General features: G+C 46.1%; 1 protein-coding gene across 1 annotated transcript in view; it reads left to right on the forward strand.

Annotated features, from left to right (window-relative positions):
* Positions 1-129: 129 nt before the first annotated feature.
* The window catches only part of CFAP251 (cilia and flagella associated protein 251), a 69,294-nt gene continuing 43,458 nt past the window's right edge, over positions 130-25,965 (forward strand). Inside the window, 7 exon segments of the mRNA XM_033440886.2 lie at positions 130-270; positions 2,623-3,002; positions 3,655-4,065; positions 9,513-9,653; positions 12,027-12,136; positions 17,179-17,290; positions 17,609-17,689. Of these exon segments, the coding sequence (XP_033296777.2) occupies positions 2,643-3,002; positions 3,655-4,065; positions 9,513-9,653; positions 12,027-12,136; positions 17,179-17,290; positions 17,609-17,689 (1,215 nt within the window). The 5' untranslated portion in view covers positions 130-270; positions 2,623-2,642.

Below are 25,965 nucleotides of genomic sequence, written 5' to 3' on the forward strand. Positions count from 1 at the left end.
ATCACCCCAGCTGAATTTCCTATGAACTTCTCAAACCAAAGCTCAGGTGGGAGTTAGATCAGCCTCAGGAAAGTTGGGCAGAACAAACTAACAATTGTACCGAAGTCAAGATTTGACCAGCAACATCTCTGGGACGTCATCCTTTAGTGAATGGGGGTTCCAGACGCTCAGGCTGCACCTGCGTTTGCACTGCGGCATTGCTGCTCTGGATACAGGATAATTGAGTCTCCTGGGCCTGCCCTCGGATCAGCACTTTTGTAGACTGCTAAGGTGTGTTGACATTGCTGATGGGAACCAGCAGTGTGTGCAGCGCTGTCTTCTTGCAAATGCTGATTCCTCCTTCCTTCCTTCCTTTTATTTTCTCTCTTTAACATGGCAAAGTGAGTTTCAGTGATTCCTAGTGCCTCCGTGCTTTACTTTTTTTCTCTCTTCACCGTATCACAGTGTTTTATTTCCACAGTTCTTGCAGACCACTTTCTGTTTCAGAGGGCATCTGGCACATTCTACTGAGGCATGCTTGGGTTCTTCAGGCCTGGATTTGCTTGGCTTAGATGCAGATATCAGCTCGCCCTGACGGGAGTCAGTACTGGGTGTGCTTCCAGCCATGGGTGCTCGTGCTCGGCTGGAAAGCCTTCCTGTTGAGTGTCTGCCCCCAAACACCATGTACTCTAACCGAATGTCCACGTGGATTTCCCCCCTTGTAGCCACAGACGTGCTGTGTTTACCAGTGTTTAAATTGTTTTTCTAATTCCACGTGTTTTCCAATCTTTTATAAGCCCTAGACTATAATAAACACAGCTTGCCCCATCCAGCAATCCCTTTTATTTTTTTGAGATGTATGCAAATGCAGCAACCAGCATTGGGGTATGAGGGTGGGGTGGGGATGGAGAGACTCATTCACATCCTCCTAAAACGATAGCAGCAGAGAGTCTTCTGCATCAGTGCCTTTGGCTGGTTTCCTGCAAGCCCCCCCCCCCCGCTTCAGAAACCTCAGGATGGCCACGCAGGTGGGCTGTCTTTTGTGAGGTTCTAGTGGAGAGACACTTGGAGGTGGAATCATCCTAATAGATTTAACAAACTGGTTTGGCAGAAACGTTATGTGATAAGATAACGTAACCTATGAAACATTTAATCCCAGCTGGCTAAAATTTTCTGTACAACATCTAGTGCCCGGGCGAGGAGGTGGGGAGGACAGCTGTGTGCTGCACCAATGAGACCGGGAAATTTAGTTTGCTTTTGACAAAGAGAATTTTATCAAACCGTTCGTACTTCTTCACATAACTTTGTCAAGTCTTCAGAAAGTCAGAGTTGCTAGGATTGGCCGCTGCAGCTTCTCATGGGATGGCACCAAGGGAAAACATGGGGGAGAGTGGGAGGGGAGGAGAGAGGTGAGAGGAAAGCCAATTTTACCTCCCAAGTCGCGGCGGCAGGGGGCGAGCTCGACCAGCTCCCCGCTCCCGCTCCCGCCGCTTTCTGGGCACGTGACCTCTGTCCAGCCTTCGTGCTTTACGGCCCGTCGCCTGCAGGCGGCAGCGATTACCATGGAGACGGGGCTTGGGTGGCGACCGTAACTAGGGAGCCCTTGGAGGAGAAAGCGGCGGCAGCTGGAGGCCGGGAGGTGGACGAGGGGTTCACGCGGCGGGAAGACCCCGGCCTTTGAGGACCAGGGTGGGCGCGCTCTGTGAGTCAGGGGCGGGGGCCCCGGCAAGGAGGGGCCTGGTGCCTCTTGGCGGGCGCTCACCCCACCTGGGCTCGGCCTGGGGCAGCTCCAGGCAGACCTGAGCTGGAGGAAGGGGCCACGCCTGGGCTTTGTGCCCCCACGGACGCACACACCTGCTCCCCGCACCCCCCATGAGGAATTTGGCAAAGTTTGGCAGTCGGAAGAGGCTCTGTACTAAGGGCCCTAGACTTGAAATCTTAGCAATTTTTCAGATGGCGGAACTGAACATTGAGAGGTCTGCTTCTTACTCGCTGTATGATCTTGAATAAGTCACTTCACCTCTCAGAGCTTCAGACTCTTAAGTTTGCTGTAAGAAATAAACGAGAGAACATGTTAGGCTTTTTAACTTTCTAGACTGCTACCATTTCTCAAGCAGTCTGTGCTGCAACTGGAGCATTTTACATATGTCATTTCATCTAATCTTCACAACACCCCCAGAATTTAGGGTTATCATTTTAATTTTGCCTGTGAGCAGATTTAGACTCCGAGGGGTAAAGTGACTTGCCCAAGGTCACAGAGCACCTGAGTGGTGGAACTGGGATTCAATGCCAGGAGAGGCTGACTGGAAAGCCAACACTTTTAACCGCTAAGGTACCTGCTTCTTCCCCTATTCGTATTATTAGAACTGTTGCTAATGCCTGGGTTATCATTTTGCTGCCTGTGGGAATACGAATATATATACACTGAGTTAGAGGGCTCTAAAATTATCCTCAGAAAGATGAGGCCCGGGATCAATATTTTTAAAGATTTGAGACAGGCTTTCCCAGGAGTATGGCATTCTTTTTATTCCCATGGAAAGGAACAGAGCTGGTATTGCACATTTCATTGATGGGTTTGTGGACCAGGAAATCAAAATGGAAAACAGAGGGCCCTGCTGACTTTTATGCTCAAAATTTCTCTAGAGACATCTCCAAAGAGAAGAATGTCAGATGCAGAGGAAAACCCACTGGAAGAAACAGAAGAATATGGAGAAATAGAAATGGAAGAAGGAGAAGAAGAAGAAGAAGAAGAAGAAAAATATCCAAATGATGAAGGGCTAGAAAATATGCAGCAGGAATTAAAAGAAGATAACACATTAGCGTGGAGAGGGTCTCAGGAGGAGGGGGAAGCGGAGGGAGAGGGAGCGGAGGGGAAAGAAGAGGGGGAAGAATTTGGGAAGGAGGAGGCAGCAGGAGCACAGGAAGAAACCACAGTGAAGCCCCAAGAAATCACCAAGTCCATGATCAGTTTGGAGAGACTTACACCAACTGATTCCCAATCAATCTTGTCAGGAACACTCCCAGTAAGTAGGAATTTTCATTCATTCAATCATTCGTTTGTTCATTCATTCATTCCTAATCATTAATTGAATGCTTGTTACCCACTTACCTGCCAGGCTCTGCGGATATAAAACCAAGTAAGACACAATCCATTCTCTTAAGGAGCTCTAGGGTATGTAGGGAGGCAAACATTATAAAACTAAGTGCAGTGATTGAGAGGTACCTAGGAGATATGTATCTATATAAAGGCCACTTGACCCAGCTTGGAGGATGATCAGGGAAAGCTTCCTGGAGGAGGTGTGTACCAGGGCTGACTTAAAGGACAGGGGTTAGCTGGAGTGTGCTTGTCTAAACAGCCTGTAGAAATCACCTCTGGTCCAAGGAGAAGTGACTCTCTGTGGCTCTGTGGTGCTTTTGGAGGCCACCAGTGCCACTTAGAAGAATAATTTTGCTGTTGTGGGTCTGCTAGTAGGCCAAGGATAAACCTGACACACCCACGATTCATGTTATTTGAGTACAGAATGTCCCAGGCTCTTTTTAAAAAGTGCTTCATAATTCCGATGTGAGGCTAACACTAAGACTGGCTGATTAGGAAGAGAAAGGAAACTAAATGAGGGCATGTAGCAGCGTGTACTGTATTTGGAATCACAATCTCCTTTCTATTTCTTTTTTAAGAAAACCTATAGTGGTAGAGAGTCAAAGCATTCATTACAATCAGAGCTTTTGGAAACATTCGAACTTCCAAGCATGGCCTCGCAATTAGAGTTTCTTGATTTGGATCTAACCACTTCTGCGGAACAACAGCTTAGTTCCCCTGAAAAGCAGCCTTCGGGCGAGCTTGCAGAGAGAACCGACCAGAGGCCCCAAGATGAATTGGGACAAGAAAAGAGACACTTGGAACCAGAAAGGGGAGACTTGGAGCCAGAAAAGAGAGAAGGGAGAAAAGAAACAAGAGTATTATACGTAAATGAGAAAAAAGAAAAAGAATTCCAGCCCAAAGCAAGGATCCCTAAGGGGTCACTGGTCTCCACTGCCACCGAGGACATTTTGTTCCAAAAGGATGACGGTGCCAACGTGTATCCCTTGGTAAGTGCAACATGCTTTTAAATTTCCCCCAGTGTTTTGAGAGTATTGTGAAATAGGGGAATTTTATGCATATGGAAAAAAATACCACCAGAAAGCTCCTTTTTAAGCTAATCACAGACCTGTGTCTTTGTAAAGTTCAGTTTGGAGCTGTGGCTGGACATGTGTGACAGTATGTGGACAGGAACGCTGCATCTGGGTTCAGCAGCGTTGCTCTGCAGGCAGGAAATTCCACACGTGCTTTGTCCGTTGTATAGGACGCTGTTTTCTTGGGGGAGACTCAGAATCGACCTCTCCCCTTTCCCCTCTCTTCTCGCTCCGTCTGTCTCTCTCCCTCCCTTTCCCTCTCTCTCTCCCACATCATGATACTCCTCCTCCATACCACCAATTCCTTGCCTTTCCCTCCTCTCCTCGCCTCTTCTGCTGTAACTGGCTTGATCCCTTTACCAGCTCCTAAAACCACCACAGGTTCCTAAAACTATCCATCCCAAGATAGATCAGTAAGTCAAAGGTCTGGAAAAAGTGAAAGCCGCCGGGAAAAGCACCAGGCGGTCCAAAGGAGTCTGCCTTTGCTGCCGCTGACAGTGTTCCAGGGAGGCGCCATCTGCGAGGGTAAAAATATTATCATTTGCCAAGAGAAGGAAGAGGAGGGTTTTTTTTTTCCCTTCTCCTTCTTTCTTCCTCCATCTGCTACTTTCTGAAAATTGTTTCCTAGGATTCATCTTTTTTTCTCCCCCCACCGTAGATTCATGCCTTTGGAAGATTTGTAAGTGATGGACTGTGTGTACTTAATGCAGTTCCTAACACAGAGTGAGCACTTGACAAGTGTTAACAACTAGGTGATGGTGGTGACGGTTGTGCTGGCGGTGGTGACGGAAGGATGCCGAGGGGGAAGTGCAGAGAACTGACAGCCTCCTTTCTGTAGATTTGGCTGACTTTGAGCAATGGAGTTAAAGGTTCAAGCTTGCAGTTGCTCAGTCTGAAAGAAAGAGTAATTGAGTTTATTTATTTATTTGGCCACACTGAGCGGCATGTTGGATCTTAGTTCCCCAATCAGAAATTGAACCCTTGCCCTCTGCAGTGGAAGCTCAGAGTCCTAATCACTGGACTGCCAGGGAAGTCCCAAGAATAATTGAGTTTTAGAGCCCATGAAGACATTTGTCTTGTTTAGCCAACTAACCAGAAATCAGGTAACGTCACTAATTAGAGCAAGCGACCTTTTTATCCAGGCCCCAGCTACCTGGACTTGACAAAAGCCACTGCACAGGTCTGGGCCCCCGTTAGCCTTGGACTCACCGCAGAACCAAACTTTCCTAGGCCTTCTCTCTTTGCAGGTTTGCTTAGCTCTTTGGGTGCGCCGTCTTTCTTTTTCCTTTCCTTTCGCCTTTATTGTTTCTTCTTTTTGTTAAAATGAATTAGTGCTCTTTATAAATAAAATATACAAAGGCAAAGATTCCTCTTCTCGAACACACTCCCATCCCAATCCCATTTTCCTGAGGTGACTACTGTTGCAGTTTGGTATAACTATCTCTCCAGACCTTTGTTGGTACATATATAAACATGTATCTGTGCGCACACACGCACACGATTTGTGTTTTTAGTTGTTCGTTTTTGCAGTGAGGTATTCTGCATTTGTGCATAAATGTTTTTGCACTTAACATGTCTTAGAGGATTTTTTGTATCAGTGCGTGTATATCCACTTCCTCATTTTAAATTCGGCTGTTTCCTTATTGATGGCCATTCATGCTGCTTCTAATTTCTTGCTCTCACCAAAGGTGCTTCAGTGAGTGTGTGCCTCTCCATCTCTGTGCTCGCAGCATCCTCCTTTTCCTTTGGGCTCCCCCAGCTTATCCCAAAGGCCTGTAATAACTCGCAGTGCTCATGGTAAATAGACCTAACCGTGAATACCACCTCCAGCCAAGTAACAAGGTATCGTGTTTATGAGAAGGAATCATATAACTATCAAATACAGTGAAATCTGATTTTGACAATAAAATTTTGTTTTCCAGATGACCATGTTTTAGAAGAAGATTGTTGTAAGAGGTGGCTGTCTCCATCATCATTCGCCATGAGTGTTAAAACTAGTGCGAAATGCGATGAGTGTTAGTACTGTGTGATTTCGGTTAACGTGAGGGCTGCTCAAGCAAGGAAGTTCTGTTACTACTGAGTGAGGTCAGCCTAGTTTTGACCTTGAAAGAGGTTTACCTGGAGACAGGAGTCTAGTTAAGAGTGTTTTCTTTTTATAACTAATCTGTTAAATCTCAAAATAAATTTCCAGGACGACTATAAGGCCTTTTAGAATTAGCAGGTTTCCAAAAGAACCATCTCACTTGAAGAAATTGGCTCTTAAGAACCAGCCAGATATGAAATAGTTCCGTTCCTAGAAGTTGCAGCTTGAGGCAATTATGATTCCGTGATTCTACCACTCACACCCACACAATAAAAGACCTAAATATAAATATAAATTACAGCAAATGAGCAGATGGAATCAGGAGAGAATGGGGAATGAAGGGTGTAGGAGAGAGAAATCGGCCACGTTGCCCACTCTGTCTTGGGAGAAATATACGGTACATCAATTTAACCTTAAGTATCATTCAAAGATCAGAAAGGAAACTCACCAGATTTCATTTCTTTATTTTTTTTTCTTTCGGTCGTGAGGCATGCAGGATCTTAGTTCCCCGACCAGGGATGGAACCCGCGCCCCCTGCAGTGGCAGCTCAGAGTCTTAACCATTGGACCGCCAGGGAAATCTCATCACCAGATTTCATTTCTATGCTCCAATATAACCCACTGATTTTTGGTAACTAATCACTTAGCCATCACTTTAAATACTCTACCACATCAGCCTTGGTTAATTTTTTAAATAGACTTTATTATTTGGGGGCAGTTTTAGGTTTATAGAAAAATGGAATGAAAAACACAGAGAATTCCCACATACTCCCTTGTGCCTCCTTCCCCCCTCGTCTCCTCTATTATTACCATCTTGCATTAGTGCAGTACATTTGTCGCAATTGATGAGCCAATATGGATGAATTAGAATTACCTAAAGTCCATAGTTTATACCTTAGGGTTCACTCTGTGATGTACATTCTCTGGGCTTTGACAAATGCATAATGACATGTATCTACCATTGTTGTTTGATACAGAGTAGTTTCACTGCCCTAAAAATGTCCTGTGCCCTACCTGTTCATCTCTCCCTCCCCCTTATCCCCCCCCCACAAGCCCCTGACAACCATTGATTTTTATTGTCTCCATAGTTTTGCCTTTTCCACAGTGTCATGTAGTTGGAATCATACAGTTTGTGGCCTTTTCAGGCTGGCTTCTTTCACTTAGCAACATGCATTTAAGGTTCCTCCACATCTTTTCATGGCCTGCAACCTCATTTCTTTTTATTGCTGAATAATATTCCATTGTATGAATGTACCACAGTTTATCCATAATTTTTGTAAGAGACGTTGAATACAAAAATATACATAAACAAACTACTATTGAATTGGAAGCAGTAGTTGGATTTATAGTACCTATTATTTTTCATTTCATGAAATTTTTATTTTGGACTTGTTCCTGGCAGTGTGGAATTTTTAATCCTCCTGAGGGAATTTTGTCTCTTTTATACTTTATCCTTCCAGGGAAAATCGTGTATAAGGAACAAATACCCAGGCTGAATAATTGCCTTTCTTACGAAGTTACTTAGTGACTTTATTATAACTTGTCCATTCTATGTACTCTCGTTCAGTAAATTGAATTTCACGACATTAAGTGCTCACTGTGTGTCTGGTACTGAGCTGGGTCTAGGTCCTGGGGAGAAGATGAATAGGAAGTTGTTTCTATTTACTGTTGAAGACTTTCTTTTTTTAAAGGAAACGTCTTTATTGAAATATAACGTATAAACAGAAAGAGCACACGCAAGTGTAGAACTCATTGAATTCTTACACAGCAAACACGCCTGTGTAAGCACCACGTAGCTTTTCTTTTCTTTTTACATCGAGGTAGAATTCCCATCCATAAAATCCACCCTCTTAACTTTTTCTTAAAAGATTGTGGTAAAAGGCACATAACATAAAATTTACCACCTTAACCATTTTTATGTGTAAAAGCTCAATGGTATTAAACACATTCACATGGTTGTGCAGCCACCATCATCACCCGTCCCCATAACCCTCTTCATCTTGTGAAACACACACTGTACCCACAAACACCAGCTCCCCAACCCCACCCCGGTCCCTGGCTAACTGCCCTTCTACTTTCTGTCTCTATGAATTTGACTACTCTAGGGACCTCATATAAGTGGAACCATTCAGTTCATATTTGTCTTTTTGTGACTGGTGTATTTTACTTATATAATATCCTCAAGGTTCGTCCATGTCGGAGCATGTGTCAGAATCTCCATCCCTTTGGAGGCTGAATAATACTCACCTTTTGTTTATCCATTCATCTGTTGATGGACACTGGCTTCTTTTCCACCTTTTGGTTACTGTGAAATATGCTGCTATGGACGCGGGTGTACACATATCTCTTTGAGACCCTGTTTCCTGTTCTTTGGGGTAGATACCCAGAAGTGTAATTGCTGGAGTATATGGTAATTGTATTTTCAGTTTTTTGAGGAACCTCCATACTGTTTTCCACAGCAGCTGCACCATTTCACACTCCCACCAGTAACGCACAAGGGTCCCAGTTTCTCCACATCCTTGTAAAGTTTACCCTTTAAAATTAAAAAAAGTTTTTAAAATTTATTTTTGTTGAAATATAGTTGATTTACAATGTTGTGTTAGTTTCAGGGGTACAGCAAAGTGATTCATATGTGTATATATATATATATATATATATATATATATATATATATTCTTTTTCAGATTCTTTTCCCTTATAGGTTATTACAAGATATTGAGTATAGTTCCCTGTGCTATACAGTAGGTCCTTGTTGGTTATCTATTTTATACATAGTAGTGTGTATCTGTTAATCCCCAACTCCTAATTTATCCCTCCCACCCCCCCTTCCCCCTTTTGTAACCATAAGTTTGTTTTCTATGTCTGAAAATTTCCCTTTTCCAGTATACAGTTGATTGGTTTGTAGCCTGTTCTCAGAACATTTTCGTTGCCCCAGAAAGAAACCCATACGCAGTAAGCAGTCGCTCCCCATTCCCCCTCCCCTCACCCCCTGGCAACCACTCATCTGCTTTCTGTCTCTACGGATCTGCCTATTCTGGACATTTTATGTAGATGGAGTCACACAGTGTGTGGTCCTTTGCATCTGGCTCCTTTCACGTAGCATCACATTTTCAGGCGTCATCCACGGTGCAGCGTGCTCTTGAGGACTTCTCAAGGTGATGTCTCTTCATTGGCTGATAATGTGAATCCTTCTCCTCCAGGACTCAGGCCGGGAGTACCCGGCATCACAGCTCTGGGTTCGTGCACCGTAGCGTCTTCCCGATTTTACCTTTGTCTTCCAGGCCATGACCTGGTCGTTCGGATGGAACAGTTCCCTTCCTGTTTACTACATTCAAGATGAAAACCAGAGAGTTCTTCTGTATGCCAGTGCTCACACTGCGGTCATCTACAATGTCTTCAAGAATAACCAGCACCATCTTCAGGTTTGCAGGTTTTCTTACTTCAAGTGAAAGAGGTTGTTTTTAACCTGAATACAGCACTTTGGTTGTTATTGTTGTTGCTTTTTAATTAATTAATTAATTAATTTTTGGCTGCGTTGGGTCTTTGTTGCTGTGTGCAGGCTTTCTCTAGTTACGGTGAGCAGGGGCTACTTTTTGTTGTGGTGCGCAGGCTTCTCATTGCGGTGGCTTCTCTTGTTGCGGAGCATGGGCTCTAGTTGCGCGGGCTTCAGTAGTTGTGGCACGTGGGCTCAGTAGTTGTGGCTCGCGGGCTCTAGAGCGCAGGCTCAGCAGTTGTGGCGCACGGGCTTAGTTGCTCCGCGGCATGTGGGATCTTCCCGGACCAGGGCTCGAGCCAGTGTCCCCTGCATTGGCAGGTGGATTCTTAACCACTGTGTCACCAGGGAAGTCCAGCACTTTGGTTTTTATTTCAGGGGTCAACTTCATTCCATCTCATACACATTTTCCCTCTTCTCTTCTGAACCATAGCAAATTTTTTTTTAGGAACACATTTTATTGTTCATTTTCTCTCTGATTCTAATCAGAATAGCAGTTGACTTTAATTTTATAGTAACTAGAATCTAAAGCATCTGTATTTTTTACATTTCTGTAAAAACGTGGTCAGGAGAGACCATGTTGTCTCCACAGGACTATGGTGAGATGCAAAGGGCAGGGATTCGGACCTAATTAACACTCAGACTCCTTTCCAGGGCTCAAAGGGCTTTGATCCTCCTACTCCTGCTGAGAAGTGAGTGTTAATATTCCCATTTCACAGGAGAGGAAACTGAGGCTCAGAGGGATTTAGCTGACTTGCCCAAGGCTGTGCTAGCAGATGCTGAAGCCAGGTCTTACATCCAGGTCTCCTGACTTCAAAGCATTAAGTGGGTCAGTCTTTCCTCCTGTCTCCTCCCTCCAGCACCTGGCTTTATTTACACCCTGCTCTGTGCCTCCCCAAATGCCCCACATGCCTGCCTTCCCCTCAGTGCTCTGCCTCCTCTGTTCCGGATGTTTTTGACCCCTTTTTCATCATTTACCTGTCCAAATGTCACGTTTTCCTGGTGTCCGACTTTCCACTAGTTAACCCGGTAAACAGTTCCATGTTACCCTTTTCAGTTGACATATAAGGACCTTCCTTAGTCAATGCCTAGATCAGAAACTTCACAAAGTATTTTCCAAGAGCTCAGCCAGTATTCAGCATCGTGCCAGGGATCCAAGACACGTGGGTGTAACTTAAGGAATTTGCTTTCTAGAAGTCCTGAAATACACACACAGTCAGCAAGCAGCCCTTCTCAGAGCTTAGTTGAATGTGTAGCACTGAGCACAGAGGTAGCGGCAGGGGGAGAAAGCACAGTGTGGTGGGCAGGCTCAGAGTCAGGGGGGCGGGCGGGGCAGAGGGGCTGAGAAGTAGGAAGGCGTCCAGCCTCCACAGAGTTGGATGGCTGGGAGTGGCCTTGGCCATGTGTTCGTTCGTTCATTCATCCCACGTGTATTTATCATAACCACTATGTTTCAGGTGATGGGTCTGTAGTCATGAACAACATAGATCTAGTCCCCCCTCATGGAGAGACAGTCGTTAAACAAGTGAACACAGAAGCATATACCTAAAGATTTTAACAGTTGCTCGAAAGGAAACGTGAAAATGCTCTAAGAGGGAAGCATCAGGGTGAGAGGAGATTCCTCTGGATTGGGTGGGCAGGGAATAAAAAAGTGCTGTTTGTGCCAAGATCTGAAGGCTGAGCATGAGCTAGCCCGGGGCCGTTTTGCCGGGGAACAGCATCCCAGACAGACAGAGCTCCGAGTTTTCAGGCCTTGTGCATGAGGCCCAGACAGAGGCCAGAGTGAACGAGGGGTGACACGGAAGGAGGGAAACAGGGGTTGTTTCCCGGCTGCCATCTTGTTTGTGTTTCCAGAAGATTCCTCTGTTGTGTGGGGAAGATCGTAGGAGGATACGAGTGAAAGCAGAGGCCCGTGAGGAGGCTTTGGTTCCAGAGCTGCTCAGTGACCTGAGTGAGCAGTTTTGGGGGAGATGAGGCTGGTAGGGAGGTTCGAGGGGGCTGGAGGTGGGGGGACCTGGACATGTATTCTCAACGTGGGCTCAGAGTCGGGTATACGCCTCGACCCCTAGGAAGCCACTGTTCTTGCAGGGAGTGCAGCTTACCCTGAGAGTGTTTTGAGGGGAAGTTTGAAAACCTCTGGCTGTAGAGAAACACCAGGGAAGGCGGGTGGGAGTAGGATTTTCAGCCAGCGGCATCTGGAAAGGGAGCTCAGGTGTGTCTCCGGGGCCCCGCCTTTCCTGCTGGTGCCAGGGCTGGCCCCCCCCAACCCCTGTCTCAGAGCGACTTCTCTCCACGTCTGCAGGGCCACCCCAACGTCATCTCCTGCCTCTGCATCAGTGAAGACAGGCGCTGGGTCGCCACGGCTGACAAAGGGCCCGAATGCCTGATAATCATATGGGACTGCTTCACGGGGTAGGCATGTCGTAGCCACTTCCCCCCGCGTTTTTGTACAGCGTCTGCCACCGTGACCCGCAAAAAAAGGAGTCATGCCGGTCCAGGGATACAGAAGCTGGTGCTGGGAGGCAGGGCGAGGGGCGAGGTTCTCAGGGGAGGTTGTCTTACTGCCTCAAGGCCTGTTGGGATGACATTACTTTGGTGAATTTCCCATGGGTGATTCTTGGCTCTCTAAGCCCAGAAACTTGGTTTGTCGGTGGCCCCCAGGCAGACAGGGTTGAGGGAGGCTAACTCACACTCACCCAGCTGGGAGACCCGGAGAAATTATGTGACTTTCACCATCTGCCCAAAAAAAAAAGAAAAAGACTAATCGTACTTACTGTCTTCATTTCCCTGGGCTCTGTAAGAAATTACCCCAATCTGGGTGGCTTAAAATCACAGAAATTTATTTTCTCACTGTTCATGAGGCCAAATGTCTGAAATTGGGGAGTCTGCAGGGAGCTCCTGGGGCCCTGAGAGAGAATCTGTCCCATGCTCCCCTCCTCCTTTGGGTGGTTGCTGGCATCCTTGGTGGTCCTTGACCTGTAGACACGTCACTCCAGCCTCTGCTTCCATCTTCATGTGGCGTTTCCCCCTCTGTGTCTCTCTGTAAGGTCTTCTCTTTTATAAGGACTCCAGTCATTGGGTTTAGGGTCCACCCTAACCAGTATGACCTCATCTTAACTAATTACATCCGCAGAGACTCTTTCTGTATAAGCTCGCTTCTGAGGTTCTGGGTGGAATGAATTTCGAGGGGGCGCTATTTGATCTACTTTACTTACCCTACCGGATTGTTAGGAAGATCAGAGCACAGCACCTGGCCCAGGATAGATGCTCACAGATGTGTGTCCTTTCGTAATTCCTGGTCCTGGAGGCAGAGAGTAGTGCTAGATTCACTGACAAGATTGTAAGGCCTTGGTTGGGTGTGTAGGGGGGTGGGATGGGGTGAGGTGGGGGGTGGACGAGTCCAGGTGGAGAAGAAGTTTAGGAAGAAGTTATGTTGAATGTTCTGTGACACAGGAACTGCTCTCTCCCAGGTGACCAGTGGCCTCCATAGGGCCATATTACCTAATCATTTCCCCTGGCCCCTCTGACACCATGTCCCCTGGTCCTCATCCTGCTTGCTGTCTGTTCCCTCTCAGACTCTTTTCAGCCTCATCCTCCTCTGGCCATTCCTTAGCGGTGGCCTCAGGGCGTGAGGATGCTGTTGGTGATGTTCTCCAGCCAGGCAGGAGCAGAGCCAGGGTTTGAAACTGCGCCATCTTACTCTCAACAGCCGTCTCAGTGTTTCCTGTCTGCTGATGGGGAAGCTGCTGGAGGACAGTCCACCTGCATGTCCTGTGGGCATCTCCTGCTAAAATGTCCAAAAGTCCTGCGCCTCCACCTCCAAATAACTTCTGAACCCACATCCACTGCCTCTGCCCACCCTCTCCTGCTTGGGCCATTGCAGTAGCCTCCTGACCGATCTCCCCCACTGCAGTTTCGCTCTTCAACCCAGCCTCCGTGACACTGAACCACTTTTAAATGTATATACAATTCACTGGCATTAATTACATTCACAGTGTTGTGCAGCCATCACCACTATTTCCAGAACACTCACAGCACCCAACCAGAAAATCTGAACTAATAAATTCCTCATTCTCCCCTCCCCTCAACCTCTAATCTACTTTCTAGCTGTAAAGTTTTGCCTATTCTGGACATCTCATGTCCGTGGAATCATACAATATGTGGCTTTTGTGTCTGGCTTCTTTTACTTATAATATTTTCAAAATTCTTCCATGTTGTAGCATGAATCAGTACTCCATTCCTTTTTTTAGCTGTTTAAGATTCCATTGCATGGATATAACACATTTTGTTTATCCATTCATCTGTTGATTTTTTTTTTTTTTTTGCAGTACGCGGGCCTCTCACTGTTGTGGCCTCTCCCGTTGCGGAGCACAGGCTCCGGACGTGCAGGCTCAGCGGCCATGGCTCATGGGCCCAGCCGCTCCGCGGCACGCGGGATCCTCACGGACCGGGGCACGAACCCGCATCCCCTGCATTGGCAGGCGGACTCCCAACCACTGCGCCACCAGGGAAGCCCCCTGATGTTGTTTTAAATGCACATGTGTAAGGGGACTTCCCTGGTGGTCCAGTAGTTAAGACTCCGTGCTTCCACTGCAGGGGCCACGGGTTCGATCCCTGGTCAGGGAACTAAGATCCTGCCTGCCTCGAGGCCAAAAAAAAAAAAACACATGTATGGCCATCATCGTATATCATCATATGGTTTTTCTCTACAACATTTTGAGCGTGGTCTTTTCCCATGGGCAAAATCCTAACGGGCTCCCCTGCTGCCCGTTGTCAGCTCAGCCCTTGTTACAGGGAGTACACGCTCACATCCTAGCCATGCGAACACTTCCCCCACGAAATCAAATTCCCGTCTGCTTGCCTAGCGGTCATCTCTAGCGATTACATGCTTTTCAGCTGCAAGAAATGGCACATCCACCTGACACACACGAGGGAAAGTCATCTCCTGCATCAGGAAGTCCTGAGGCAGGAAGGATGGGCCCCTCTGGTGCCTCTCTTCTCTCAAGCCTTTGCTGACAGCTCCCCTGCCCCAGGCAGAGCTGGCCTCCATTCAAACAGTGTTTATCCTTTGCTTTTTTTCTTGTTTATAGAGCTGTCTCCCCCACTAGACCGGAGGTGACTCTGGCAGTCATTTTTTAAAATTACAAAGTGAAGTGTATCTGTGGTTAACAATTAAAATGATATGTCGATATGAGTTTTATGATATTGCAAATGATGACTCTGGGAACCCAGAAAGGATTCTCTGGTTTTAGAATTAATATCCACCTTATTAAAGTGATAAACGGTACTTCTTCCTTGAGATATTAGTTCAACTTAAATCTTACTCCGTAAATCTAGCGTATTTTTGCAATTGCCTATAAGGGGGCTTTGATTAATGTTTGGTCTCACAAATTTTATTAACTCCTTTTAAACATTTTAAACTGCATTTAGAAATTGAATATATTCAGTTTCATCTTTAAGTTCTTTAGTAGTCTGATAAATAAATCCTTCACCAGTACTTAAGTAATTTTTGTAAATCTAATAAATTAGACATAAATATGGCAAGTCCTAAGTTCTCTTAAGTGTTCAAGTATTGTTTATAAACCTAATACAATTTGAATTTAAAATCACAAGTCTAAATCAACTACAGACTTTCAATTAGAATCACAAATTAATCTGTTAGAGACTCTAATATGTTAAATTCTCTTAAACATGACCCATTCTTAAAAAAAGGAACAAATTCTCTTATCACAAATATGTTAACAGTACAGGTCCAACTGACTTATCTTCTCTGCATTTAATTCTAAATATCCCTGGGGATGAGATACACCTTCCCACGAAGAACGTCATTATGTCATTCCCAACAACTTTAGGACTCCCTTCCCAAGGCAATTTTTGGGGCCACGTCTCAGTGGGATAAAATATCTCAAGTGACAGAGAACCAGACAGGTCCTCAGCTAGGGCACAGACTTGGTTCCAGCCAATTGGGACACTGATGTGACATACTGAGGCCTGTGTGACATACTGAGGCCTGTGTATATTCGCTGTAACAAGGTCTCCATAATGAAAAACCAACGGGGGGTCTGCATAGCCTGCGTTCCGGGATTAAGTCTTCCTACCACCCACTCTTCCAGTGGGAGTCGGGGACCCCCACCACATCACAGCTTACTTCCATCATTGCTTCAGCTGTTTCTTGCATTTCTTTGGCTCTCTGGTATTCAGATATCATCTAATTAAATTCTGCGTGTGTTAAGGCTTTGTCTGCATCTTACAGTTCTAAAGTCTTGCCAGTGACACAATACAGACGTGTAAGAAAAAAAAAAAGTAAGTCCCCCTTCACCCAAACCTATATCCAGAGTCACCATGTAGTTTGGAGTTCATTCCTCTAGACTTTTTTCTACACACACACACACACACACACACACACACACACACACACTCTCTCTCTCTCTCTCTCTCTCTCTCTCTCTCTCTCTCTCAGGATGATGCTACGTCTACTGTTTTGCTATTTGCTTTTTTCCACAAAACTTTGGTCACTTTCCCAAATCTACCTCATTCGTTTTGAAGGTGGCATGCTTTTTCATTGTATGGTTTACCATGATATTTTTTAAACAAATCCCATATTAATGGATATTTATGTTTCCAGATTTTTGCTATTAAAGCAGTGCCACGATAAACATGAACTGGCATTTATCTCTGTTTACTTTTGCTATTATTTCTCTAGAAAAAAAAAGTTGTAGAAGTGGAATTGGCGAGTCTTAGGGTCTGTGCATTGAGGATTTTGACAGATGCAGGGAAGGTGCTGTCGAGAAAGCCTGTGCTTGTTTACACTCCCCCTTCTGGAGGAGGACGCCGGCTTTCCTGAGAGCTAGGATGGTGTCCTAGACGTCTTGTTTCATGTTCTCATCCTTCACGCCTGGCACAGAATCAGCGCTCGATAATGAAGGAGAGACTAGAGCTCCAGGAGAGAACAAATAGCATGTTTACGTGCTGCCCTGAGTTAGTTTTTGTTTTAAATTTGAGGTAAAATTCACATAACATAACATAACATTCACATAACATAAAAGTAACCATTTTAAAGTGAACAACATATACTAAGTATATGCACAGTGTGGTGCAACCACCGCCTCTTATCTGGTTGCAGAACATTTTCTTCACCGCAGAAGGAAACCCTGAAACCATCAGCCTTCACATCCCGCTCCCCTACCCTCTGGAAAACACGCACCTGCTTTCCGCCTCTATGGATTTGCCTGTCTTGGAGGTTTGATATAAATGGACTCATACAATCTGTAGCCTTTGGTGTCTGGCTTCTTTCACTCAGCACCATGGTTTCAAGGTTCATCCGTGTTGTCGCCTGTGTCAGTGCTTCACTCCTTTTTTATGGCGGAGCAACTTTCCATCATGTGGGTGGACCACGTTTGTTTCTCCGTAGCTGTTCTGTTCCTGACCTGGGTGTCCCCCGTCCTGTCTTGCAGCATTCCTGTGCACACGATATTCGACAGCTGCCCAGAAGGTGGCGGCATCAGGGCCATGGCCATCACCCACGATGCCAAGTACCTGGCGACCATCTCAGACGCTGAGATCCAGGTACAGGGCTTGTCACGGCAGCTTCAGCGGCTGGCCCGCCGTCACAAGTGTCCCCGCAAGCAGCTGTGCTCAGGCTGTGTGGCGTCTGTGGTTCTCTGGGTGGAGGGGGGTGACCGGTCAGGGGCTCCTGCTCAGGCCATGTGGCTTCTGTGGTTCTCTGGGTGGAGGGGGGTGACCGGTCAGGGGCTCCCTGCCTGCAGCTTAGCTCACCGTGCTTTGCTTAGTTAGCGGAGGTCACTGGCTTACCACAAGAGGTGTAGGTTCCTCCAGTACCCTTCAGGAATCTTCTCACTCTCCTCTGTCTGCCATCACTTACAGAAAGTTTGCATCTGGAGGTGGACTTTAGCGGTGGAAACACCGGCCTGCACTCTTAACCTTCCCAAAGAGTATGGTTTTCAGGTGAGTTCATTTCGAGCCTGTGAAGATCCACCTAAAGGTACACTGAAGCCAGTTCAAAACTACTTTTTGTTTTACTGGAGCTTTGTTACGGTGTCCAAGAGCTTTTAAAAAACTCCTGTCCATGATCTCATTTTATTTTTGATGATAATAGCTAATTTTTTTCTTTTCGGTACACGGGCCTCTCACTGTTGTGGCCTCTCCCGCTGCGGAGCACAGGCTCCAGACACGCAGGCTCAGCGGCCATGGCTCACGGGCCCAGCCGCTCCGCGGCATGTGGGATCTTCCCGGACCGGGGCACGAACCCGCGTCCCCTGCATCGGCAGGCGGACTCCCAACCACTGCGCCACCAGGGAAGCCTCGCTAATTTTTTTGATCACCTCTTATGTGCCAGATTGTGCTAAGTTCTTTGCATACAGTATCTCATGTAATCCGTGCAAACATGCTGAGAAGATGTTACTGTGGGATTCATATTACTACGATTAACTATCAAATAACTGGTCTAAATTCACCCAGCTAGCAGCCTTTCTTATTCTAGAAGCATGTTCTGAACTGCTCTTCATATAGGGGAGTTATTATTCTCGATTTGCATGAGGTGACCTGCCGAGGGCACCCAGAGCATTGACTGTGCTGCTCTGCATCGTCTCATTCATGCTCGCAGCCGTCATTCACCTGCATTTATTGAGTACCTACTGTGTACCAGACACTGTGGTAAGGATGTACATGGCTTGTGTGAACCAGAACCCAAGCAGGGGGTCTGGGTGACTGGACTCAGCAAGGCACACATCATTATCAGCTTTATGTCTCTCCTGCTCTCCCTCCGCCAACATTCCTTCTGCTCCCTCAAAAAAATTTCCTTCCTTGTTTTTTTTTTTTTTGGCCACACCGCATGGCTTGTGGGACCTTAGTTCCCCGACCAGGGATCAAACCTGCACCCTTGGCAGTGAAAGCGCGGAGTCCTAACCACTGAACCGCCAGGGAAGTGCCCCCCACAATTTCCTTACTTCTCAAAGCTACCAGCCATACCTGGGTATTTAGGATGGGTTTTTCTGTTGCTACCAAAAATGCGTTGGGGATTTTGATAGAGATTGCATTGAATCTATAGATTGCTTTGGGTAGTCTTGTCATCCTAACAGCATTGTCTTCCAGTCCACGAGCATGGATGTCTTTCTGTTTATTTTATTTGTTTCTTTTTTAATAGATTTATTTTACTTATTTATTTATTTATGGCTGTGTTGGGTCTTTGTTGCTGCATGCGGGCTTTCTCTAGTTGTGGCAAGCAGGGGCTACTCTTTGTTGCGGTGCACGGGCTTCTCATTGTGGTGGCTTCTCTTGTTGCGGAGCACAGGCTCCAGGCGCACGGGCTTCAGTAGGTGTGGCGCACGGGCTTAGTTGCTCCGTGGCATGTGGGGTCTTCCCGGGCCAGGGCTTGAACCCGTGTCCCCTGCATTGGCAGGCGGATTCTTTGGTTTTTTTTTTACATCTTTATTGGAGTATAATTGCTTTACAATGGTGTGTTAGTTTCTGCTTTATATCAAAGTGAATCAGTTATACATATACATATGTTCCCATATCTCTTCCCTCTTGCGTCTCCCTCCCTCCCACCCTCCCTATCCCACCCCTCCAGGCGGTCACAAAGCACCGAGCTGATCTCCCGGCAGGTGGATTCTTGACAACTGCGCCACCAGGGAAGCCCCTGTCTTTCTGTTTATTTACGTCTTCTTTAATTTCTTTCAGCAGCAGCAGCATTTTGTAGTTTTCAGCGTACAAATCTTTCACCTCCTCGGCTAAATTTATTCCTAAGTATTTTTTTTGATGCTATTATTAAGTGGAATTGTTTTCTTAATTTTCTTCTCAGAATGTTCATTGTTAGTGTATAGAACTTCAACTGATTTCTATACTGCAACTTTGCTAAATACACATGGCTATTGAAATTTCGGGAATTCCCTGGCGGTCCAGTGGTTGGGACTCCGCATTTACACTGCAGGGAGCTCAGGTTCAATCCCTGGTTGGGGAACTAAGATCCCCACAAGCCGCGTGGCGTGACCCAAACAAACAAAAATGGAAATTGATTAAAGTTAAAGTACAAATTCATTTCCTCGGCTTCACTAGCCACATTTCAGCCACTCATTATCCACATGCGGCTGGTGGCTACATTGTTGGCAGCACAGGTGTTAGAACACCTCCACCCCAACGGGAAGTGCTGCCGGACAGCACCACACAAGCCCCCCCAGCTCTGGGTGAGCCCCACCCTCAGCCTCCTCTGGACCTGGACCCCAGTGGGCTGAATGCAGCTGGGGAGAAGCACCCAACCCAGCGGATTCATCCTACTTGCAATTCAGTCACGAATTTCAAGACGGCTCTGGGCCTGGCTTGGCCGCTCTGGTCGGCTGTGACACTTTTCATTTCCAGAGACGACAGTTTCACACCTGCTCGTCCCACTTCCCCACTCCCTGCTTCCCATGCTCAGCGGGTGACCGCCCCCAACCCCGTGTTGCATTGAGAAAACGGAAGCCATCAGATACAAACACGGGCCTGTTCTCCCTCCCCAGCCTGCAACACACCTTCAACCCCGCCATCTTCTCTTTTCCCCTCTGACTGCGGCGAAGGGCCAGCGCACTAGATTTCCCCCCCCACACCGCTGGCTGCCTCAGGGCCCTTCTCCTGCAGCTGTCAACTCTCCCTCTACTGAGAATAAACACGCTTCAGGACCACCGGTCCTGAGAGAACTCCTCCGACCCCACGTCTCCTTCCAGCTATGCCCTCTGCCCCTCTTCCCAGGGAAACTTCTCAGAAGCACTGTCCACACTTGCTTTCTCTACTTCCTTGTCTCATTTACTTTTTTTTTTTGCAAGAAATAGTTGACTTCTTTACACTTTATTGCTAAATAAGGCATACATGCAAAATGTGTACATTTTAAGGAAGAAAATAAAATGTACCTGTGTGCTCACCACTGGATCATGAAATAGAATGTTACCGAAACCCTAGAAACCCCTGTGTTCCCCTCCCCGATCTCATCCCAAGCTTTGCGCCCGAGTTAACCATTATCCCAAATTTTGTGTTATACCTGCCTGTGCTTTTCTTTATACTTTTCCCCAGTGATGTATGTATCCTTCAATACTGTCTTCTTTCATTTTACCTGTTCTTGACCTTTCTATGTTTGGAATCAGACTAATTGCTTCATCTGCTCAGCATTGTTTCTGAGATTCACTGATGTCGATTCTTGAGCTGTAATTCCTATTCACTTTCACTGCTGTACAGTTTTTTGTTCTTTGAGTGTCACACAACTTATTTATCCATCCTCTGTTGATGGACATTTCTGTTCTTTTCATCTGTCCTCCACCCACCCACAGCTCTACCAGAACTATGCTTATCACGGTCACTGGTGTTCCCAAATCAAACGGACATTGTTGTACCCTCATCACACCCTTCCCAGTAGGGTCACAAGACGCTTCTCCTGCTGTCTCCCCGGCCGTTCTTTCTCAGGTTCCTTTGTGGCTTCTTCTTTCATTTTACACCTTCTAAATCTTGGCATTCCTCAGGGTTTGGTTCTGGGAGCTCTTCTTCTGCCTCTTCCTCTTCTTGCCATGCTTGCTTCTTGGGTATCTCATCCCAATGGCTGTAAGTACCATTTATTTCCAAGGTCGATGCTGGACTCCTTCCTCTCCTCCCTGTCTGCACTGCCACCATCTAGTCCAGACCACAGTCACCTCTGCCTGCATGACCTCCGCATCCTCCCAGCTGATCTCTGCTGCACCGTGCTGCACCCTTGCCAATCTCCCCACAGCAGTCAGAGTGATATTTTTTTTTTTTTTTTTTTTTTGCGGTACGCGGGCCTCTCACTGTTGTGGCCTCTCCCGTTGCGGAGCACAGGCTCCGGACGCGCAGGCTCAGCAGTCATGGCTCACGGGCCCAGCCGCTCCGCGGCATGTGGGATCTTCCCAGACCGGGGCACGAACCTGTGTCCCCTGCATCAGCAGGCGGACTCTCAACCACTGCGCCACCAGGGAAGCCCCAGAGTGATATTTTTTAAATAAGCAAAATGGATTATATCATATCACTCCCTGACTCAGAATCCTTCAATGCCTTCCCTTGTCCTTAGAATAAAACCCAGACTCCTCACTATGGCCTTCAAGGTATGATCTCTTCCCTCTATCCATCTCCCAACATCGACTCTCCTGTTTATTAATGTTACTTTGCATATTTTAATGAATTTTATGAAATAGACTCTTTGTGGAGGGCTCTGGCTTCTTTCACCCAACATAATTTTCTTTTAAAGATGTATTATTTATTTTTAAAATTTTTATTTATTTTTATTTTTGGCTGCATTAGGTCTCTGTTGCTGCGCGTGGGCTTTCTCTAGTTGAGGAGAGCGGGGGCCACTCTTCGTTGCAGTGCATGGCCTTCTCATTGCGGTGGCTTCTCTTGTTGTGGAGCACGGGCTCTAGGTACGCGGGCTTCAGTAGTTGTGGTTCACGGACTCTAGAGTGAAGTCTCAGTAGTTGTGGCGCACGGGCTTAGTTGCTCTGCAGCATGTGGGATCTTCCCGGACCAAGGCTCGAACCTGTGTCCCCTGCATTGGCAGGCAATCCTTAACCACTGCGCCACCAGGGAAGCCCTATTTATTTATTTTTATTATTATTTTTGGGCTGCCGTGGGTCTTCGTTGCTGCGTGCGGGCTTTCTCTAGTTGCAGCGAGTGGGTGCTAGTCTTTGTTGCGGTGCGCAGGCTTCTCATCGCGGTGGCTTCTCTTGTTGCGGAGTACAGGCTCTAGGTGCACAGGCTTCAGTAGTTGTGGCACGTGGGCTCAGTAGTTGTGTCTTGTGGGCTCTAGAGTGCAGGCTCAGTAGTTGTGGCGCACACGCTTAGTTGCTCCACGGCATGTGTGATCTTCCTGGACCAGGGCTCGAACCTGCACTAGCAGGCGGATTCTTTTCTTTTTAAATAAATTTATTTATTTTTTATTTTTATTTTATTTTTGGCTGCATTGGGTCTTCGTTGCTGTGCGTGGGCTTTCTCTAGTTGTGGCGAGCGGGGGCTACTCTGCATTGTGGTGCATGGGCTTCTCATCTCAGTGGCTTCTCTTGTTGCAGAGCATGGGCTCTAGGCGCGCGGGCTTCAGTAGTTGTGGCATGCGGGCTCAGTAGCTGTGGCTCGTGGGCTCTAGAGCACAGGCTCAGTAGTTGTGGCGCACGGGCTTAGTTGCTTCACGGCATGTGGGATCTTCCCAGACCAGGACTTGAACCCGTGTCCCCTGCATTGGCAGGCAGATTCTTAACCACTGTGCCACCAGGGAAGTCCTTTGTTTTTTATTCTTTATTTTTCTCCCACCCTATGCTTTATTCACTTTTTTTAATACATCTTTATTGGAGTATAATTGCTTTACAATGTTCTGTTAGTATCCCCCATCCCCTCCCTGTTGAGCCTCCCTCCCACCCTCCCTATCCCACCCCTCTAGGTCGTCACAAAGCACTGAGCTGATCTCCCTGTGCTGTGCAGCAGCTTCCCACTAGCTATCTATTTTACATTTGGTAGTGTATATATGCCGATGCTACTCTCTCACTACGTCCCAGCTTCCCCTTTCCCCTCTGTGTTGTCAAGTCCATTGTGTACATCTACATCTTTATTCCTGCCCTGCCACTAGGTCCATCAGTACCATTTTTCTAGATTCCATATATATGCGTTAGCATACGGTATTTGTTTTTCTCTTTCTAACTTACTTCACTCTGTATGACAGACTCTAGGTCCATCCACCTCACTAAAAATAACTCAATTTCCATTTTGTGTTTTTTAAACCATTTTTTTTTCAGATCTAGAAGTTCCACTTGATTTTTAAAAAAAATAGAGTTATCTGATTTCTGATCATCAGGGAAAGGCAAATTAAAACCCCAGTGAGATATCACCTCACACCTATCAGAATGACCACAATATAACAAATATTGGAGAGGATGTGGAGAAAAGGGAACCCTCGTGCACTGTTGGTGGGAATGTAAATTGGTGCAGCCACTGTGGAAAACAATATGGAGGTTTCCCAAAAAACTAAAAATAGAACTTCCATATGACCTAGCAATTCCACCCCTGGATATATATCTGAAAAAAAACAAAAACACTAATTCAAAAAGATACATACACCCCAGTGTTCGTAGCAGCATTATTTACAATTACCAAGATATGGAAGCAACCTAAGTGTCCATCAACAGATGAATGGATAAAGAAGATGTGGTACATATATATAATGGAATACTACTCAGCCATAAAAAATACCTGGATCTCCTGGGGGTCTCTTTCTGTAGATTACTTTTCTCCCTTGTTTTTCAGTCATTTGGACATGTCTCTTGCCTATGCCTGGTTGTTTTTCATTGAATGCTAGATGTTGTGCTTTAAAAAGCATAGGAATAATTTGAGGCTCAGGTTGATAATAACTTACTCCAAGGAAGACTTACTTTCGCTTCTTAGAGGGCTTTGGCAAAGTGGTGGCCTCGATCTAATCAGAGATTGAGGTGATTTGAGGCTGATTTTCAGCCTTTGTGAGGCCTCATCCATGCACTTGCTTTCACAAGTTCTTCACCCCACCCAGGCCTTTGTGTTGTCCTGAAATTGATCATATGACATTGGCATTGGTAGTTTACATTCCTGAAATGAGGCAGCAGTCAACAGGCAAGGAATAGGACATGGGGTGGGAGAGGCAGGAATGGAACTTAAAAAGCATTTCTCGGAAAGCAAATACCATATGCTAACATATATATATGGATTAAAAAAAAATGGTTCTGAAGAACCTAGGGGCAGGACAGGAATAAAGACGCAGATGTAGAGAATGGACTTGAGGACACGGGGAGGGGGAAGGGTAAGCTGGGACGAAGTGAGAGAGTGTCATGGACATATATACACTACCAAATGTAAAATAGATAGCTAGTGGGAAGTAGCTGCATCGCACAGGGAGATCGGCTTGGTGCTTTGTGACCACCTAGAGGGGTGGGATAGGGAGGGTGGGAGGGAGACGCAAGAGGGAGGGGATATGGGGATATATGTATGCATATCGTTGATTCACTTTGTTATACAGCAGAAACTAACAGAACATTGTAAAGCAATTATACTCCAATAAAGATGAAAAAAAAAATCAAAGAAAAAAAAATATTTCTTGGGACTTCCCTGGCAGTCCAGTGGTTAAGACTTCACCTTCCAATGCAGGGAGGGCGGGTTTGGTACCTGGTTGGGGAGCTAAGATCCCACATGCCTCAGTGCCAGCAAACCAGAATGTAAAACAGAAGCAATATTGTAAGAAATTCAATAAAGACTTTAAAAATGGTCCACATCCAAAAAAATCTTTAAAAAACAAACGAAGCATTTCTCCAACCCATCTCTCATCTGTCTCCTGCAGCCCTCCATGTCAGGCTGCAGCTGCCCGCCTCCCATGCATATATCATTTCAAGACTTATGCCTTGTCTCCCCAGGGATTTCTCACTTGTTACTTAGTTTCTGCATTTCAGGTTTCCTTCACTTCTATAGTGTCTGCAGGGTTGATTTTTGGGGAGGGAGCCAGGCAACCCATGCTACACACCATCTTGGCAGGAATCAGAACCCCCTTCCAATATTTTGCATTCATTCCAAGTTCCCTTGTGGCCCTGTTAAATTTAGAAATGAATACACAGCAGTCTTTGTCCAAAAGGACACAGAATAAAGGTTATTGGTGAATATACTAGTTTACTTTTGCTTGCTCCAATTTATAGATGATGAATTATAATAAATAAGACTAAATAAGAAAGGAAACACGTTTGAGACCATTAATTTTAACACTCAGTATTTAAATTATATTCCTATTGCTTACAAAATGCCATGTCTTTTTTTTTCTTTTTTTGTTTTGTTTGTTTGTTTTTGTTATTTTGACCATGCCACGAAGCATGTCGGATCTTAGTTCCCTGACCAGGGACTGAACCTGTGCTCCCTGCAGTGGAAGTGTGGAGTCTTAACCACTGGACCACCAGGGAAATCCCCCATGTCTTTTCTGTTTTATATTCCTACTCAGTTATTTAATTAAAGATATTATTTAGGGCTTCCCTGGTGGCGCAGTGGTTGAGAGTCCGCCTGTCGATGCAGGGGACATGGGTTCGTGCCCCGGTCTGGGAAGATCCCACGTGCTGCGGAGTGGCTGGGCCTGTGAGCCATGGCCACTGAGCCTGCGCGTCTGGAGCCTGTGCTCCGCAACAGGAGAGGCCACAACAGTGAGAGGCCTTCGTACTGCAAAAAAAATAAAATAAAATAAAATAAAATAATTTAACTTT

The sequence above is a fragment of the Orcinus orca genome, chromosome 15 (genome assembly GCF_937001465.1).
Source record: "Orcinus orca chromosome 15, mOrcOrc1.1, whole genome shotgun sequence".
In the NCBI taxonomy this organism is placed as follows: domain Eukaryota; kingdom Metazoa; phylum Chordata; class Mammalia; order Artiodactyla; family Delphinidae; genus Orcinus; species Orcinus orca.